The 17,290-nt window shown below is 39.5% G+C and overlaps 1 protein-coding gene across 1 annotated transcript in view; it reads right to left on the reverse strand.

Annotated features, from left to right (window-relative positions):
- Positions 1-17,290, reverse strand: part of MCPH1 (microcephalin 1) — a 185,859-nt gene that overhangs the window by 129,345 nt on the left and 39,224 nt on the right. The window contains exon 10 of the mRNA XM_075269543.1: positions 12,957-12,994. Within this exon, the coding sequence (XP_075125644.1) occupies positions 12,957-12,994 (38 nt within the window). The remainder of the gene's footprint in view (positions 1-12,956; positions 12,995-17,290) is intronic.

Below are 17,290 nucleotides of genomic sequence, written 5' to 3' on the forward strand. Positions count from 1 at the left end.
TTTATTATGTAAGGACTGACCCCTAAGAGGGTCATATATTGCTCATTAACAATAGCATAGCTTAAGGGCTCTTAGTTTATTCAAATCCATTGCCCTCACCCAATTATTAATTTAACAAATACATACATCCTACAGAAATCTTCCGTCTGGTTAGCTTTATCCAATTGATCTAGAACATTGTATGTGAAAAGTGCAGTGAAAGTTTTATCTGTATTGGTCTATGTTGGCATATTGAAATGAAACAAGTTAATTCGCTTTTCCTCCCACTTCACTGAATTTACTGATCTAGAAAACGCAAGGAATTGATACAGAAAGTATATTGGAAAATTGTAAAACTTTTCATTACACACATAATATTTGTCTGAAACTGGACAACCTCTTCAACAGAAAACCTTGAAAAATTATCTAATGGATTTGTTCATTATGACCAACTGAATCAGAGAGAAACTCTATTTCAGCCCCACATGTTATCATGATAGCTGCCTATGCCCCCCACCTCTGCAAAACCGTTTCTGCCTGTTATATCTACATGCTGTGCCCCCTCCTCATGTCCTCCAACCACGGTCGGACTGTATTATTAACATCACTCCGCACAGAGAACTAAATGATCCTGCAGTGTGTCTGTTTCTTTCTTTTTTTAGTTGCTATGATTCCTAGGATTTTCTCTATCTGCCATGAGCTTGTATGTGTTTTTCTCTCTTGTTATATACTACTGTACCATCTATGAAACTGTATCACTGAAATTTCCCCATTGTGGGACTATTAAAGGATATCTTATCTTATATGACAGCTTCATTCTATCATCAGGAGGGTTTTTATTTCTTGGCTGTTATTAGGCCGGGTTCACATCTATGTTTGGTATTCTGTTCAGTAACTCCGCTTTGGGACCTCATGAATGGAAACCTATATGCATAGAAAATGGTTACCTGGGAAAACACGCGGCTATCATAGACTACAATGGGGTCCGTGTGGTTTCCGTCCAGTTTCTGCACAAAACATGCGGAGAAAAGTGCAGTTTGCACTTTGAAGGAGAGAACTGCACTTAATGCAATGCGGCCCACTCATACACTTCTCATATGTAATGTAGCACCCAGAAGACACTTTTAAGATTAAAGTTCATACCAGTGGGTTTTTTGTAGGTTAAAAGTCATATGATTTGCAATGAAACTGAGTTATAAAATGACAGCATTGAGCTAGGACACTCATTTTCGCATCAGGTAACATACATTATTGGGAACATTTAATTCTTCTACTAGATTGACTTAATTTCATGTATTTATTTTTATAGCAATTTTTACACCTAGTATCCATTCATTTTAACCGGTTAAGGACCGGGCCCAAAAGTATGTTAAAGACCAGGCCTTTTTTTTCAAAACTGACATGTGTCACTTTAAATGGCAATAACTTTGAGACGCTTTAACATAGACAAGTGATTCTGAGATTGTTTTTTCGTAACACATTGTACTTCATGTCAATAGTAAATTTTGGTCGGTATGTTAGGTCTTTGATTATTAAAAAATATGAAATTTGGCGAAAATTTCGAAAAAAACGCAGTTTTCAAACTTTGAAATTGCAAGTCTTCCAAATAGAAAGTCATACCAACCAAATTTTTTCATAAATATAATTAACCATGTCTTTCATTTATGTAGCAATCAAATTTTAATCACTCTTTAAATTTTTTCAGATATTATAAGGCTTACAAGTCAAGCAGTAATTTTCCAAATTTTCAAGAATATTTCCAAAACACAATTTTCAAGGGACCAGTTCAGTTCAGGAGGGAACTTGAAAGGCCTCTGTAATAAAACCCCCCATAAGTCATCCCATTCTAAAAACTGCACTCCTGAAAGAATCCAAAACAGCAGGTAGAAAGTTTTTTAACCCTTTCAGCATTTCACAGCAATTAAAACAAAATGGAGGTCAAATTTACATTTTTCAATTTCTATCACTAATATATTCATTTAGCCCTAGAATTTACACATTTACTAAGGGTTAAAAGAGGAAATGCACCCCACATTTTGTTGCACAATTTCTTCCGAACACGACAATACCACATATGTGCTGTTACCCTAATGTACGGGCACACGGTCGCTCTCAGAACAGATGGAGCGCTAATTGGATTTTGTAGACCAGATTTTGATAAAATAGTTTGCAGGCACCATGTCCCATTTGCAGAGCTCCCAAGGTGCCAAAATAGTGGAAACCCCCAAAATGTGACCCCATTTTGGAAACTAGACCCTTCAAGGAATTTATCAAGGGGTATAGTGAGCACTTTGACCCTACAGGAGTTTCACAAAATAGGCCCAGCAAATTGGAAAATTAAATTTTTTGCTATAAAATGTTGCTTTAACCCAAAATTTGGCATTTCCACAAGGGGTTAAAGGAGAAAATGCACCCCACAATTTGTTACGCATTTTCCCCCAACTACAGAAATGCCCCACATGTGGCTGTAAAGTGATGTATGGGCACACTGTAAGGTCCAGAACAGAAAGAGCGCTGTTGGGATTTTGGCGGGCAAATTTCGATGAAATATCTTTCAGGCACCATGTTGCATTTGGAGAGCCCTTGAAGTGCCAGAACAGTAGAAACATCCCCAAAATGACCCCATTTTGGAAACTAGACCCCTCAAGGAATTTATCAAGGGGTATAGTGAGCACTTTGACCCTACAGGAGTTTCACAGAATTGGCCCAGCAAATTGGAAAATGACATTTTTTGCTATAAAATGTTGTTTTAACCCCAAATTTTGCATTTCCACAAGGGGTTAAAGGAGAAATTGCACCCCACATTTTGTTACCCAATTCATCCCGAACGTGACAATACCCCATATGTGCTGGTAATCTAATGTACGAACGGATGGAGCGCTAATTGGATTTTGTAGGCCAGATTTTGCTAGAATAGTTTGCAGGCATTCAATAAGTGCTTTAGCATCTTCTTAGAGTATCCAGATTTTTTGTGAAATGTTGAAAAAGATGCAAAAAATGTAATTAGTATTTTTGTTCCCCAATGTATTCATCTAGGGGTATAATTTAGGGAATTTAGAGTTTATAACAATAGGAATTTGCAGGTTTATGCAAAAAATGTAATTAGTATTTTTGTTCCCCAATGTATTCATCTAGGGGTATAATTTAGGGAATTTAGAGTTTATAACAATAGGAATTTGCAGGTTTATGCAAAAAATGTAATTAGTATTTTTGTTCCCCAATGTATTCATCTAGGGGTATAATTTAGGGAATTTACAGTTTATAACAATAGGAATTTGCAGGTTTATGCAAAAAATGGGGCTTGGTGGCAACCACAAAATTAGAAGTGGAATATTTTCTGGGGAAGAGCTCTAATAATGAAGAACAGTGTGGTATCTCTCGAAACAAGAAATACACAGGCCTGGTTGTGAGGGGCATGAGGGACAAAAGTAACGGGTATCTCTGCGTCGCCCATTTTTGGCGCAGACACGGCATTTTTTTTGCACGTTAGCTCGTGTTGTTGTGGAGGGAATTAGACTGATAAAATGCCTTTCAGTGAGTCGTTTGACATTTTCAGACTGGGGGTTCTCTATGGGGTCCTGAGGGTCAAAAAGGAGGTTGTGAATTATTTCCTCCTGGAAATCCAGATATTTGTCGGTGCCTCCCTTCTTTTTATAAAGTAAAAAGGCATTGTGAATTCCAATTTGTATTAGGTAGATGGCCACTTTTTTGTACCAGGTTTTGGTTTTCCTTTTTATCAAATAGGGCTGTAAGATTTGATCACTTAAATCCACCCCCCCCATGTGTTTGTTATACTCGGACACACTTATTGGCTTATGCTTGTCTGCTGTTGCCCCTCTTTCCCTCACTGCCACTGTTCGTGTGGGGTGTATTGTGCTCAACACATATACATCTCTCCTATCTCTGTATTTCACCGCCAACAGCTCCTCACAAGAATAAGGACTCCCCCTTTTGTATGCCCTTCCCCACTAGCTGCTGCGGAAAACCAATTCGGTTTTTGCGCATGGTTCCACATGCTCCTGTGTTTGCACAATGCAAGTGTCTAAATAGGGCCACACCTGAATAAAAGTTGTCACAATACAAGTGGTACCCTTTGTGTAGCAGGGGCTGCATTATCTCCACCACTATTTTACTACTGATGGGAAAATTTGGGGGGCATCCTGGGGAATTAATTTTTTTATCTCGTCCCTCATATATTCTGAAGGCGGCAGTGTAGCCAGGACTGCTTTCGCAAAGCTTATATAGCTTTATGCCATATCTTGCCCGTTTGGAAGGGAGATATTGGCGAAAGCTCAGTCTGCCGTGAAAACTAAGGAGGGATTCGTCCACACTGACGTTTTGCTCTGGGGTGTAATGTTGTAAAAAGGAGTGGTTCAAATAATTTATGAGGGGTCTCAGTTTGAATAACCGATCACGGTTTGGATCATCACTTGGGGGGGCCTGTGAATTATCACTGAAGTGAAGGAACCTCGTTATTCGCTCATAACGAAGCCTGGACATGACTGCCGAATATATTGGGGTTGACTGTGCGGGACTTTTTGACCAATATGATCTGATTGAGGGCTTTTTTTACAATACCCATATTTAGGGTGAGGCCCCAAAATTTTTTCATTTCCACTAGATCTGTGGGTGTCCAATCTTTGGCATGGGCAGAGGAAGGTTTTTGGGTTATGTACTGGGTGGCATATAAATTTGTTTGAAGGACAATTTCATTGAGGAGGTCGTCGCTTATAAATAAACTAAAATAATTCATGTGGGTAAATTGGGAATCATCCACTGTTATGCCAGGAGATGCAGTAAATGGGTGGACTCTAGGGGCAAAAGATGGAGCAGGTGCCCACTGGAGGGAACGCACATCAATTAGTGGGAAAGTGTCACTGTGTGCTGCCGCACTGCTAGTTCCTGCACCTTCACCATCTGAAGAGTCAATGTCATCAGGGAGAACGTCCCCTGAAGACATATCGGAATTGACACTTATATTGTCATTTTCATTGTCTGCAAATGTTTCAGTGTCAGACGCATCTGATGCATCTGACCAAAGAATGGCGTATGCCTCCTCACTAGTATAAAACCTCCTCGCCATAATCGCTATACAGGGGACAGATATATATATATATATATACCTATATGGTGGGTAATTTATATAATATATATTTTATACGGTAGATATATATATATGTATTTAGCTAGAGAGCTGATTATTGCGAGCCCTCTTTGACACTTTGGCTGACAATGTCTGTAAAGCGCCACAGAATATGTTAGCGCTATACAGGGGACAGATATATATATATACCTATATGGCGGGTATATATATATATATATATATATATATATATATATATTTTATACGGTAGATATATATATATATGTATTTAGCTAGAGAGCTGATTATTGCGAGCCCTCTTTGACACTTTGGCTGACAATGTCTGTAAAGCGCCACAGAATATGTTAGCGCTATACAGGGGACAGATATATACCTATATGGCGGGTATATATATATATATATATATATATATATATATATATATATTTTATACGGTAGATATATATTTATGTATTTAGCTAGAGAGCTGATTATTGCTAGCCCTCTTTGACACAGTGGCTGTAAAGCGCCGCAGAATATGTTAGCGCTATACAGGGGACAGATATATATATATATATATATATATATATATATATATATATATATATATATATACACCTATATGGTGGGTATATATATATATATAGATATATCTCCCTATCTAGATCTGATATACAGATAGATATATATATATATATATATATATATATATATATATATTTATTTATATATATATATATATATATATATATATATATATATATATATATATATATATATGATCTATGTATAAGGTGATATGGGGTGGGAATTAGGGGTTTTGGGGCAGTGGATGGGGTGATCGATGGGTTTTTGGGCAGTGGAAACAAAGTATAGTGCTTTGTGACAGCTGCTGCTCTAAGATATCGCTTCTTCTTCTCTTCTCCTCACAAAAGAAACTAAGTGTAAGAAGAAGAGGAGAAGGAGGAGACTTAGAAGCAGCCGTCACTAATGTAAATAGAACGGATCGCTGTGACTTGCTGTCACAGCGATCACGTGACCGGGGACCAATCAGATCGGTCCCCGGCATGTTCACCAAGTCCCGCGCCGGTAGTGGGGGCGGGACTGTCGCCGGGGGGACGCGCGATCCCCTCTAAAATGGAGTCTAAAGACCGGCCGTTTTTTTACAATCGGCCGGTCTTTAGGTACCAGGATCACTGGCCGTAATTTTACGGCCAGCGGTCCTTAACCGGTTAAAGGGTTTGCAAAAGTATCACTGACTTAATTGTTCTACACATATACACACTACACTAACGTAACTTGACCTCTCCCATCTAGAAGTTACCCTGCACCCCGTGCACTTAGTAGCTTGTATATACACAGATACAAGCTAGTGAAGGGTTCATAAAGCTTCAGTTATATGACCTTATTTATTAAAAGGTGGCTGGACCATTGTACCAAAGAAGCCGTATGACCTCGTGTCTCCCTATTTCCCCATAGAATGTAAGCTCTTGCGAGCAGCGTCCTCACTTCTATTGTTTAATACACTGTAAATTTCTGCGGAGGTGGAGTTATGGTCTGGGGGTGTTTCTCCTGGTATGGACTGGGACCTTTGGTCCCAGTGCATGGTAAACGCAATGCCAATGCCTATTGCACTATTTTAGATAACAGTGTGCTTCCTACATTATGGCAGTTCTATGGGTCAGACCAATGTTACTTCCAGGATGACAATACCAGCTGTCATGTAGAAAGGTCTACCATGGCTTGGTACAGTGACAATTAGATTAACCGACTGGACTGGCCTGCCCAGAGCCCAGATTTAAACCCTATCGTGTTGATTCGCCGAACTAAGCATCCGTCCAAAATTATGACTTCTTGTACTACATTCTAGCATTTGAAATGATTTTTAACATTACTACTTGTTAAAGGATTTCCAGTTTCAGAAAAATATTGCTAAATAAATGTTTTTGTTTGTAAAATGAAAAGTTGTACCATTTTTCAATATACCTTCTGTATCAATTGCTCACAGTTTTCTAGATCTCTGCCTGCTGTCATTCATTCAGCTTTCTCCTAGTGGATAAAAATCAGTCCAAGGTCATGTTATATACACAGCCCATTATAGTTATAGCACAGTAATCTATCTGCTAATGAGCTGTGCACCTGTGTATCCATCACATAACCATGGACTGTACATCACATGACCAAGCACTCAGTGGCGTAACTACCGGGGTAGCAGCTGCCACAGGGTCTGGGACATTAAGGGCCAGGCGACAGCCGCTATCGCTGCATTTATTTATTTTTTCTTAATAGGCCGTTACTCCAGCCGGTAACGAGTCCTATTTACTTACTGATCCTGGCAAGGACCCTTGCCAGGATCAATAAGTGACGCCACAGGCCCCACAAACACTATTATTATACTCGGGGGTCTTTTTGGAGGCCCGGGAGAGGTAAGGGAACATAAAAAACACAGTTACTTACATCTCCACGCTCCATAAAGGCATCGGGCCTAGTTGTGTGACGTCCATGACGTCACTTGACCGGGACCTGTTCCCCAGGTCATGTGACGTCCGGACGTCATTGAAGATGGCCGACACCACCAAGGACTGCAGCAGAGCTGGGGATAGGAAAGGTTGAGGTCTTCGGTGTTGGTTGGTGTTTTTTGATATAATGCCTCCCAAGTCATGACCCTCAGAGCAGGACTCATGGGAACAACTGAGCCCTGCTGCTGTACACTGTTCCCATAACTCCCATAGAGGAGAATGGGAGCTACAGAAACAGAATAACACATATAGCTATGCCATTTCTGCATTGGAAGCTATAGAAACATCACAGTTCAGCTGTGCTATCATGTCTCCATAGCTCCCAGTCTCCTCTTTTGGAGTTAGAGAAACGGTGCAGCACAACACTGCTTGATTCTTTCTGTAGGTTACAGCTGTAGGGGTAGGGAGTAGTTGTTTCCATCTCAACAGCAATTTGTGAAATTGGGAATAACACATTAAATTAAATTTTACATCTTTGTTATTATTCTCTATCCTCCGAAACTCCTCAAGTCTTTTGTATCCTGGGTTCACTGTATGGTGAAACAATTTAAACTCTAGTATGTTTTCTGTATCAATTCTTGATGGATTTTAACATCACTGCTTAGACTGTCATTCTAAAGTAATCTCCATTAGCAAAATCCTAGATAAATATCTGTTGTAGTCATGCAATGGACACGCAGCTCGATACACCAGTTATGAGAGATCTCTTACCTGTGTGTCCAACACATCACCAAGACATATTACTATTCCCTAGACGGAACCACGTTCCAATTGTATAAATTCAAGAAGGGATCTTAAAAACTGTAAGTAATTGATACAGACAATATACTATAAAATGTTATAATTTTTTTTATTTCATATGGACTAACCTCCATTAATTTAACTGCCAATATTCCTTTGACATAAGTATGCCCTAAGAAGCACTATGACACAATAGCCACTTTGCAAGTATTGGGAAATATCCATACACACACACACGTACTGTATAACAATATGCTAACTGTATGACTGCAAGCTGGATGTTATCTCAAGGTCTTCTTGCATCGTCTACATAATGCTTGGAAGAACATTAATATGTAACACAGAGACATGCCAAAACAGACCCACAAGGATCTCAGCAAAGCAGAAGTATCAACAGATTAAAGAGATAAAGCAGTTTAAGATAGGGGTGTGTTTGATTCTCCAGTGAAAGTATTTCCTTTAAGTTATGCTTCATTTCTTTTGCCTTCAACACCATCCTTCCTTGTGTGTCCTGGAGGTCAGTATTTTACTTACAACTCCAATTGTGTGAAACTGTCCCCTCTACCACACACAGTACTTACACCCATGACAGTAAATTAAATGTGGGACAAAGAAGACGCCTGTACAGCCATTCAATGTTATACACCATTAATAACTATTTCAGCCTTATTACACTAGGGATTTCTACCTCAGTAAATTAAAACACTGTAATAGCTTCTGCCACAAGCAATTTGTTGAGGTTTTATTAACATGGCTGAATAAAAGACCTGCAATAAAAACATATATGAGATCGAGCGAGGAAAAAATACAGTAGAATTGCTGAAATTTCATCTAAAATTAAAAAAAAAAAAAAATTGTTCTGAATAAATATAGTTCAGATTTCTCTTGCCATCTCATACAGAAAAGAGATGTGGAGTGACAAAGTATTATGTTTTTTCACCGTATTTTCACCAACAGTTAAATAAGTTTAACGTATTAAAGCATTTAGTTAGAAGTTTAGCTTAGTCTTTCTGTGACATGCCATTTTCTGCTTTTTAAACTCATTTTATTGGTCCCACCCCCCCACCAAAAAAAAAAAAAGAGAAAGAAAAAAAAAAAAGAAAACTAAACAAAACAGAGCATACTTGTATATTGATGCACTGGTAAGAAGTACAAGTAAAGGATACGTTCACATCTGCGCCTGGCGTCTCTGCTTTCAGGTTTCCGTTTCCTGCCCGAAACTGGACAGGAGACGGAAATCTGCAGGCATTTTCAAGGGTTTGAAAAGTGTCCGGCCATGAGCGCCGGTAAGCGTTTTGGCGAAACCGGGTTTTTTTTTTTTAACCGGACACAGAGTCGGATATGCAGTAGTTTATGTCCGGTTTAAAAAAAACGGTTTCGCCGCATAGAGCATGAAACCCTCACCGGCACTCATGGCAGGACACAATCTGTCATATTTCCGTTTTCTGTCTGCAGAAGACAGAAGCCTGAGAACGGAGACTGAGGCGCAGGAGTGAATCCAGCATAACGTGTCTGCAATGTAATATCATAAGGTTTATCGAGGATATAATGGATATGGCCACATCAAGTAGAAAATAAGTACGGGAAGAAGAAGTTAAAAAAAAACAAAAAAACAAAGATGGTAGAAGAAAAGAAATCAGAAAAATAGAAAATAGAGTCCAACAATTTTACCAGAGTAGTCATGTGTTATTTTACTGTAAATTTGAGATGGCATGAGAGAACATGTTACAATTGTTATATCTGACTGATATATAACAGAAAAAAGGGGAAGAATTAGCATCAAATCTTCTAAAGAGTCTAAACATATAGAGTGATTTTCTCTAATTTACATATTAAGGCTAATCCTATATGGAAAGATGGCCCTCTATGCAAGAATAGGACTCTACCCACACAGTAAACTACTTAGAGATCCAGTCCTTGCTAATCACATGCAGTCAACAAATACAACTAATCGGGAATTGTCCAGATGAGACAGTGAATGTTCGGTATAGGTTTTACCTGAATCTGATATCTGAGTTACATAAATCACAGATAAACATGCCCAGGTGAAATTTTGGAGCCTTCTTGGAATTATCATTTGGTAAATCTGCCCTACTGCCACATTGTATGATGGCATGATACAATCCAGGAGGACAGAGGGTGACTCAAAAGGTAAAAAGGGTAGTATATAGCAGCATAAAGCTGTATGAACTAGTCACCAGCCAGTATTTGTGTGCTCAGATATAAAGTTCATTGAGTACCTAAAATGTAGGGTTGACTGTTAGATAAAAGGAATCTGGTTCAGAGAAATAGAATAGTAGTAATAGTACAGGGGCGTAACTACCAGGGTAGCAGCGGTAGAGGCTGCCACAGGGCTCGGGACATCAGGGGACCTGGCGGTAGCCGCTTCTGATACAGATTTTTTTTTTTTTTTTTAATAGGCCATTACTTGCTGGAGTAACTCCAGCAGGTAACGGGCCCTATTTACTTACTGATCCTGCCTCCTGCTCATGGCCGCCAGCGCTTCCCCTTCTGCAGAGGCTGCTGTGAGCAGGAGCTGTGATCAGGAAGTAAGGTTGTGGTCCCACGAACCTCACAAACACTATAATTATACTCAGGAGGGGTTTTTCTTCAGCAGGGAGTGCGCTGGAGCCAGGGAGAGGTAAGTAACAGTGATTTTTATGTTTGTATCCTCCCATGGGACTTCGATTATTATACTCTGGTACCTGAAAAGACCCCAGAGTATAATAATCGTTCATGGTTGGTCCACAATGCTGTTTGCAGGAGCCACTATGGAGCATAATACTGTATACAGGGGTCACTATTGGGCATATCAAAAGTTTGCCACGGGGCCCCACCATTCATAGTTACACCACTGTAATATTAGAAAGAGGCTAAATAGAGAAGAGTTAGGTTATTATAAGCCTGTATAAAAAATACTTTTAGGGCAATATTGTGAATTCTCATGTAGCTCAAAAAAGTCCCTAATACAAGGGAAAAGAACCGTAAATTCAAATGTACAGGCCATACTAATCAATCTATCTTGGTAGTTTGTATTACATAGTCAACATCCCGGCTGAATAAGTATGGCAATTGACGATAAACACTACATCCCCATTTACTGATATACATTTGCTACTGATATCCTTCCTACAATCAGTTTTATTGATTATTGGAAGCACCAGCAGTGTGCTGCAGATAATCTTGCATTGCTTATACTACATGAAAGTCGCTAAACGAGTGTTATTGATACAATATTCCTTCAACACACTTGGTAATAAAACACACACTTGTACATACACAATTATATATAGATCAGTGGGTCCCAAACTTTGCACAAAGACAGGATCCACTATGGAATAAGGGAGAAAAAAAAATAAATCTTACTTTTATTCTATTATGCCATCAGAACTTTTGAGGTCCCATACTGGAAAAATGTGTGTGTCCCCTACATCCCTGATGTATCTTGCAGTTTCCTGTCCTGTGGCCCTCCCACATAATATAGTATAATGTTCTCAAGTGCTCCCTACACAGTATGAAATGCTCCAGAGTGTCTCCACAAGGTATACTGCTCCACAGTGGCCCCACACAGTATAATACTCCTGAGTAGCACCTACAGTGTGATGCTCCACACAGTATAGTACTCCACAGTGGCCCCACACAGTATAGTACTCCACAGTGGCCCCACACAGTATAGTACTCCACAGGGGCCCCACACAGTATAGTACTCCACAGGGGCCCCACATAGTATAGTACTCCACAGGGGCCTCACACAGTATGATGCTTCACAGCATATTCACACAGTAGAATACCTCGGGTACCATAATTAGTAGAGATGGGAGAAGCTCAAAAGATTCGCTTTGACTAATATTCATGAGATTACATGTAAATCCTCCTTCCCTTTGTTCGTTTAATTGAATTATTGTACTTTGGGGTCTTCTCACACCTCAGATTATAATAAGTGGAGGCCCAAGGGAGATGAGGAAAATAGACATTGATATTCATCTAGTCTCACCTTCACCTCTCTGCATCCTGCTGGCACCTCACGTCATCTTCAGGCCCTTTGAGACGTCACACATGGCGCTGACCCAGTGTTATGATGTCAGAGGACCTTATGTGACTGCTGAGACCAATCATAGGCCTCAGTGCGTTTCACAACACAAGAGACCTGAAAAGGATGTCTGAGCATTGCCAGAAGCCCAGGAGAGGCAAGTATAAGTGTTTGTTCTTTTTAGTCCCTTCCCCTGGTCCCACCGCTGTAGGCTGATGTTTATCAGCTGCAATATAAAGACTGGGGCTCAGCGCTGCACAGCCTATTCACTCCTGATAGCTCATGATGACCTCTCGGCAGTCTTCATACAACCCACCAGGGATTAGCAATTTACAGTTTGGAAACCATTGTCAGAGATAAAACAATGATCTGATCTTGAAACAGAACCTGTGTTGCTACAATGTTCCCAGAACTATGGGGGTTTGATCATTTGTTATATTGATCACTGTCAGCATTGTGCAGCAAGTCTTGAATGACAGTCGCTTTCATAGGCTTTCAGTTGATAGATGACCCAGGTCATTCACTTTAGTACTATTTTACAATGGAAACTCTGCTGTACAATACATCATAAACTAAAAAATAAGAATGAAGTTGAGAGACTTACTCAGAGGACATGCTTGTCATAACCAGTGATCTTGTGCCCTAAAACAAAAGAGAGAGACACAGATTGCAGTTTATTACTATATTTAATCAAAACAGGTAAAATAATAATCTGTAACAACCTTCTCCAACATGCCAAGAAATTGGTTACACGTTCGGCAAATCTCCCAGAAGAGAGCAGCTGTTTGCCAAACATTATTTCTGGGCATCAATTACCGACAGTAGGTCTGAGATCCAGCACTCACGTCTATCAGCTGTTCGGCTCTCCACAGGGGGGAATAAAATGCCCATCACTACCTATAGCTGATGATTACACAGGATACTGATTGTTATTAGAGAAACATAATTACAATGTTCCCTAACAGGTAAAGATAGCACTGTCTCTAACGGCCCATGTGGTACTGTAAGGAGGTGTAATGGGAATTATAGTAGAGCACAGAGAAAAAAAAAAAGAAAATTAGGATGGTGTCTGATCAGAGCAGATAGGAAGCTGAGGCGTTACTATTGAGCAACATGGTAAAGTGTTTATAAACCACAGTTGAATTAATAGAAACTAAAGACTCTTAAACATAACTCAGGACCTGGCTTAGTGGGATTTAACATGTCAGACATTTTTGGGCCACATATGTGTAATCAACATCTGTAAGACTACGTGCAACCTGTAGGATTTCTCTACATAGTTCATCCAAAAACTGGTCATCACAACCCACATCAAGGTTTAATAAAGTGCCGTGTTCATAAAGCCATGTGTATACAGCAATTGGAAAGGCAGGGAAGTCCATATGTATACAGTTAAAGGGCGATTGACAAGTAGTTATATTTACTGTATATTCACATCTTTTGTTCACAATGTGAGGAGAATAAGCATTATATATGACAATGTATTGTATATGTTAGAGTCACCGTAAATAGAAGTGTTACTCCTAACGTACCAAAAAGTTACAGAGAATAGAGTAAGTAGAAAAAAATGGTTAAAACTTAACTTTTAACCCGTTCCCAACTTCTGCCATAATATTATGGCTGATACCAGGTCTTTAAAGATGGCGGCCACCACAGCTACCGTTCCAAATTACACCACCGCCCTGCACATATGTAAGAGAATATGGTATCTGGTACCCCCATGGTACACGTAGCATTCATCTTCCAATAATCATTTTTGTAGAACCTTTATCTTTGATCACTTTTCCTTGGCCTCTCTTCAAGTTCTTTGGCTGCACTGCATATCACCCCAGTAGGATACAAGTTAGTAGTATATAATTATCCTGCATAGCACTCTCCATTCCTCCTACATTAATAAACTCACTCCCACTATTGGCTGTGTCCTCCACAGAGGTTCCTAGGCCGCACCTTGTGTGGCCATGTCCTGTAGTTAGCTGCGGTTCTCATTCAGGTCTGTACCTACTTGGTTTGCGGATCTATTATGGGAGGCAGCATGGGAATGCACATCACACTGGGTGTGAGCAGTGGGCAGATCACTATTTTTGGATTGGCTATGATCCAATGGGGGTTGTGACAGAGCATCAGTATATTGGTGGTGAAAGTTCAGTGGAGTATTCGCCAGCACCAGGAGCAGTCATACTGCACCAACAATATATACTAATGGTGTGATACATCTACCTAAATAGCAGTTTTTACTGCTAAACATTGTATTGATCAACAACAGTTTTTACTGCTACTTGTATCAGACCCTTGATGATTACAGAGAAACACGTGTGGTCAATTTGTGAGATTATTTGTGATACAGTTTTGTTCGTCCCTTACTGTTTCAGCCTGACTATGAGTCCCTAGGCTCTGTTGATGTGGCACTAGGCAAGTGTCCTTTGATCGAATTGGCAAAACTTTATCCTCTGGCTGGCTAATCTTTTAATATTGGTGGAACATTTCTGACCCATAAATCTGTTCCATGGAGATCATCACAGTTTATGCTAAGTTTTTTTTTTTTTTTTTTTAACTTTCCAACATCCCTACAATTTTTCTTACCCCATAACGGGTGCTGTGCATTAGTGGACACTGCTCTTGCCTTGCTGTGTCATATTTTATCGCACCTTTCAGTTATATCTTTTAAAAATTCAGTTTAACCATCTTTTCTCCTTACTCTGTTTTTGGTGACTTTTTGCATTGTACATATTGTGTTACAAAAAAAAAAAAAAAGAAAAAAAAGAAAAAAAGAAGACACTTTGATCATTATGGAATCATTATTTTATTCATGCGAACAGATTATTGAAAGTGACATCTGTATATTATGCTTGACATTTTTGACATAAGGCGCAGCTTTATAACTGTCACAAAAACTGACTGAAATGTTGCTTGAGTGATATGAAATATAGTTTGTTTTTAGTTTTTTTTTTTACTATTTTGAAGTGCCAGCTTCTTTTTATTTATTTAGTTTTATACTCATGGTTCTAAAAGTCAGGACAAAGGACAATTTGCACCCACATTTTTTGGTGGTGATGCCATCAACTAAAAAACTGCATATACATATAGACATATAATACAGGTTACAAGTTTGCTTTATTCAGACCCCAACAAGCAATTTATCATATATCACGCCTTACACTAAATTAAAAAGACAAAAAAGCAATAAATGCACCACAAACGTTAAACCTCAGGGGACAGTAGGTCCCAATTACAGTACTAAATTGAGCCAAGCCACAAACTCAACACTCTGTACACAAGTGGTAATTTCGCTGAGTTCAGAGAAATTATGGCAAATAGGAATGTTACGCTTTTCTGGTAAGAGTAATACTTGGCAGAAACATGAGATGTAGAACAGAGCCAGAGTCAATCCATCATCAATGTAGAAATCTGTTCTCACAAAAGCATGATCTTGCACTGTTGTGTGTGACTTTTGACAGAAGGGATTAAAAAAATTACATGTTAGCCATCGAGGGGACCCAGAAAAAAATCTTTATCTCTTATCGTAAGTGAAGTTGTCATTCACAAAACATTTCTTTTGGCTCAAAGACACTTGGCTTCCACCCATTTAGCAAAGAGCGGATCACTAGAAGTCCTACTTTAATTAACCCGACGCAAGGCTACAATGACAGCCTAAAGTACAAAATGGATGTACAACAGTGAAGGATAGGCCTAACCCAATACTAAATCATTAGGTTCTTCTTAGAAAACTGCTTTGTCCAAACAAGGCAATTATATTAGGCATGTATGTATGTTAAGAAAAAAGATATAACAAAAACCACACTGATTCTTTATGTATAATATATAGTAACTTCCAAAAATATCAGTGAACAGTAGATCTGAAAACTATTTTTGAGCAAAAAAAAAAAAGTCTACAGGGAGTTTCTGGGATAGAAACATAGATTACCTATCCTAAAGAGAAGACAACAACTAGGATAATCCAGCACTCCGAGTCCGATGTATTTTGTTAATTTAAAACTTCACTTTTATTACGAAGATACCTTCTTCCATTAAAAAGCAGTAAGCATATAGGGATTAAACATAGCCTACGCGTTTCGAGGCTCCATATGCCTCTTATTGTCTTACTGCTAACGATCTGGCCGAGGGAATCTTTCTCCGTGCACTTACTTGGAAGGATCCGATTTGTTAATCCATCCAAGATGCCAATCTCTGACATGTGAGTGTCACTTTATCTTTTCTATGTTATTCTGGAGCTGGGAGCAAACACCATTATATCTCTATCCTAAAGATAGGTCACTAATATTAGATATGTGGGGGTATGACACCAGTCAGACACTGAATTACTACTTAGGTCCCATTCAACTAAAAAGGAGCTTATCTGCAGTACCTGGTCTGTCTGTCCACTACACAAAACAGAGCTGTCTGCTTCCTGCTCCATTCACTGCTGAGAACTGCAGAAATACCTAGCCCTTTTTAGAATATGTCATCCGCATTTCTAGCCTAGGAAACCCTTTTTAACTGAACAACAGAGTGGCTTATAAGGAGTCAAGATATCGACCCTAGCCACGCAGGTTAAGCCCCTTTGCCTACTGAGTTGGGAGGTTGACTTAGATCTATTCCCCTGACGGAAAGGCATGAGTCGTTTGGATTTGTCAGACGTGTGTCGAAGGGTGCTTCTCACTGGGAGATGACGCAAAAAATTATGTTGCGTTGGTACAGGACTCCCGCACAACTGGCGTGCATGAGTTCCTTCACTTCAAGGCTGTGCTGGCAGGGTTGCGGTCGTGTAGGCTCATTCATTCGTATGTGGTGGGAATGCCCCCCAATACAGGCGTTCTGAGTGGAAGTTTTTCAGTTCATGTCTTCCGTTGTTGGACTTTCCATTCCCCCTTCCCCAGGGTTAGCACTTTATTTTCTGGATCCTGGCTCTTTCCCCACGGGTACGCATGTTGTTTTGGGTCA

Source organism: Leptodactylus fuscus, chromosome 3 (assembly GCF_031893055.1).
Source record: "Leptodactylus fuscus isolate aLepFus1 chromosome 3, aLepFus1.hap2, whole genome shotgun sequence".
NCBI classification, from domain to species: Eukaryota; Metazoa; Chordata; class Amphibia; order Anura; family Leptodactylidae; genus Leptodactylus; species Leptodactylus fuscus.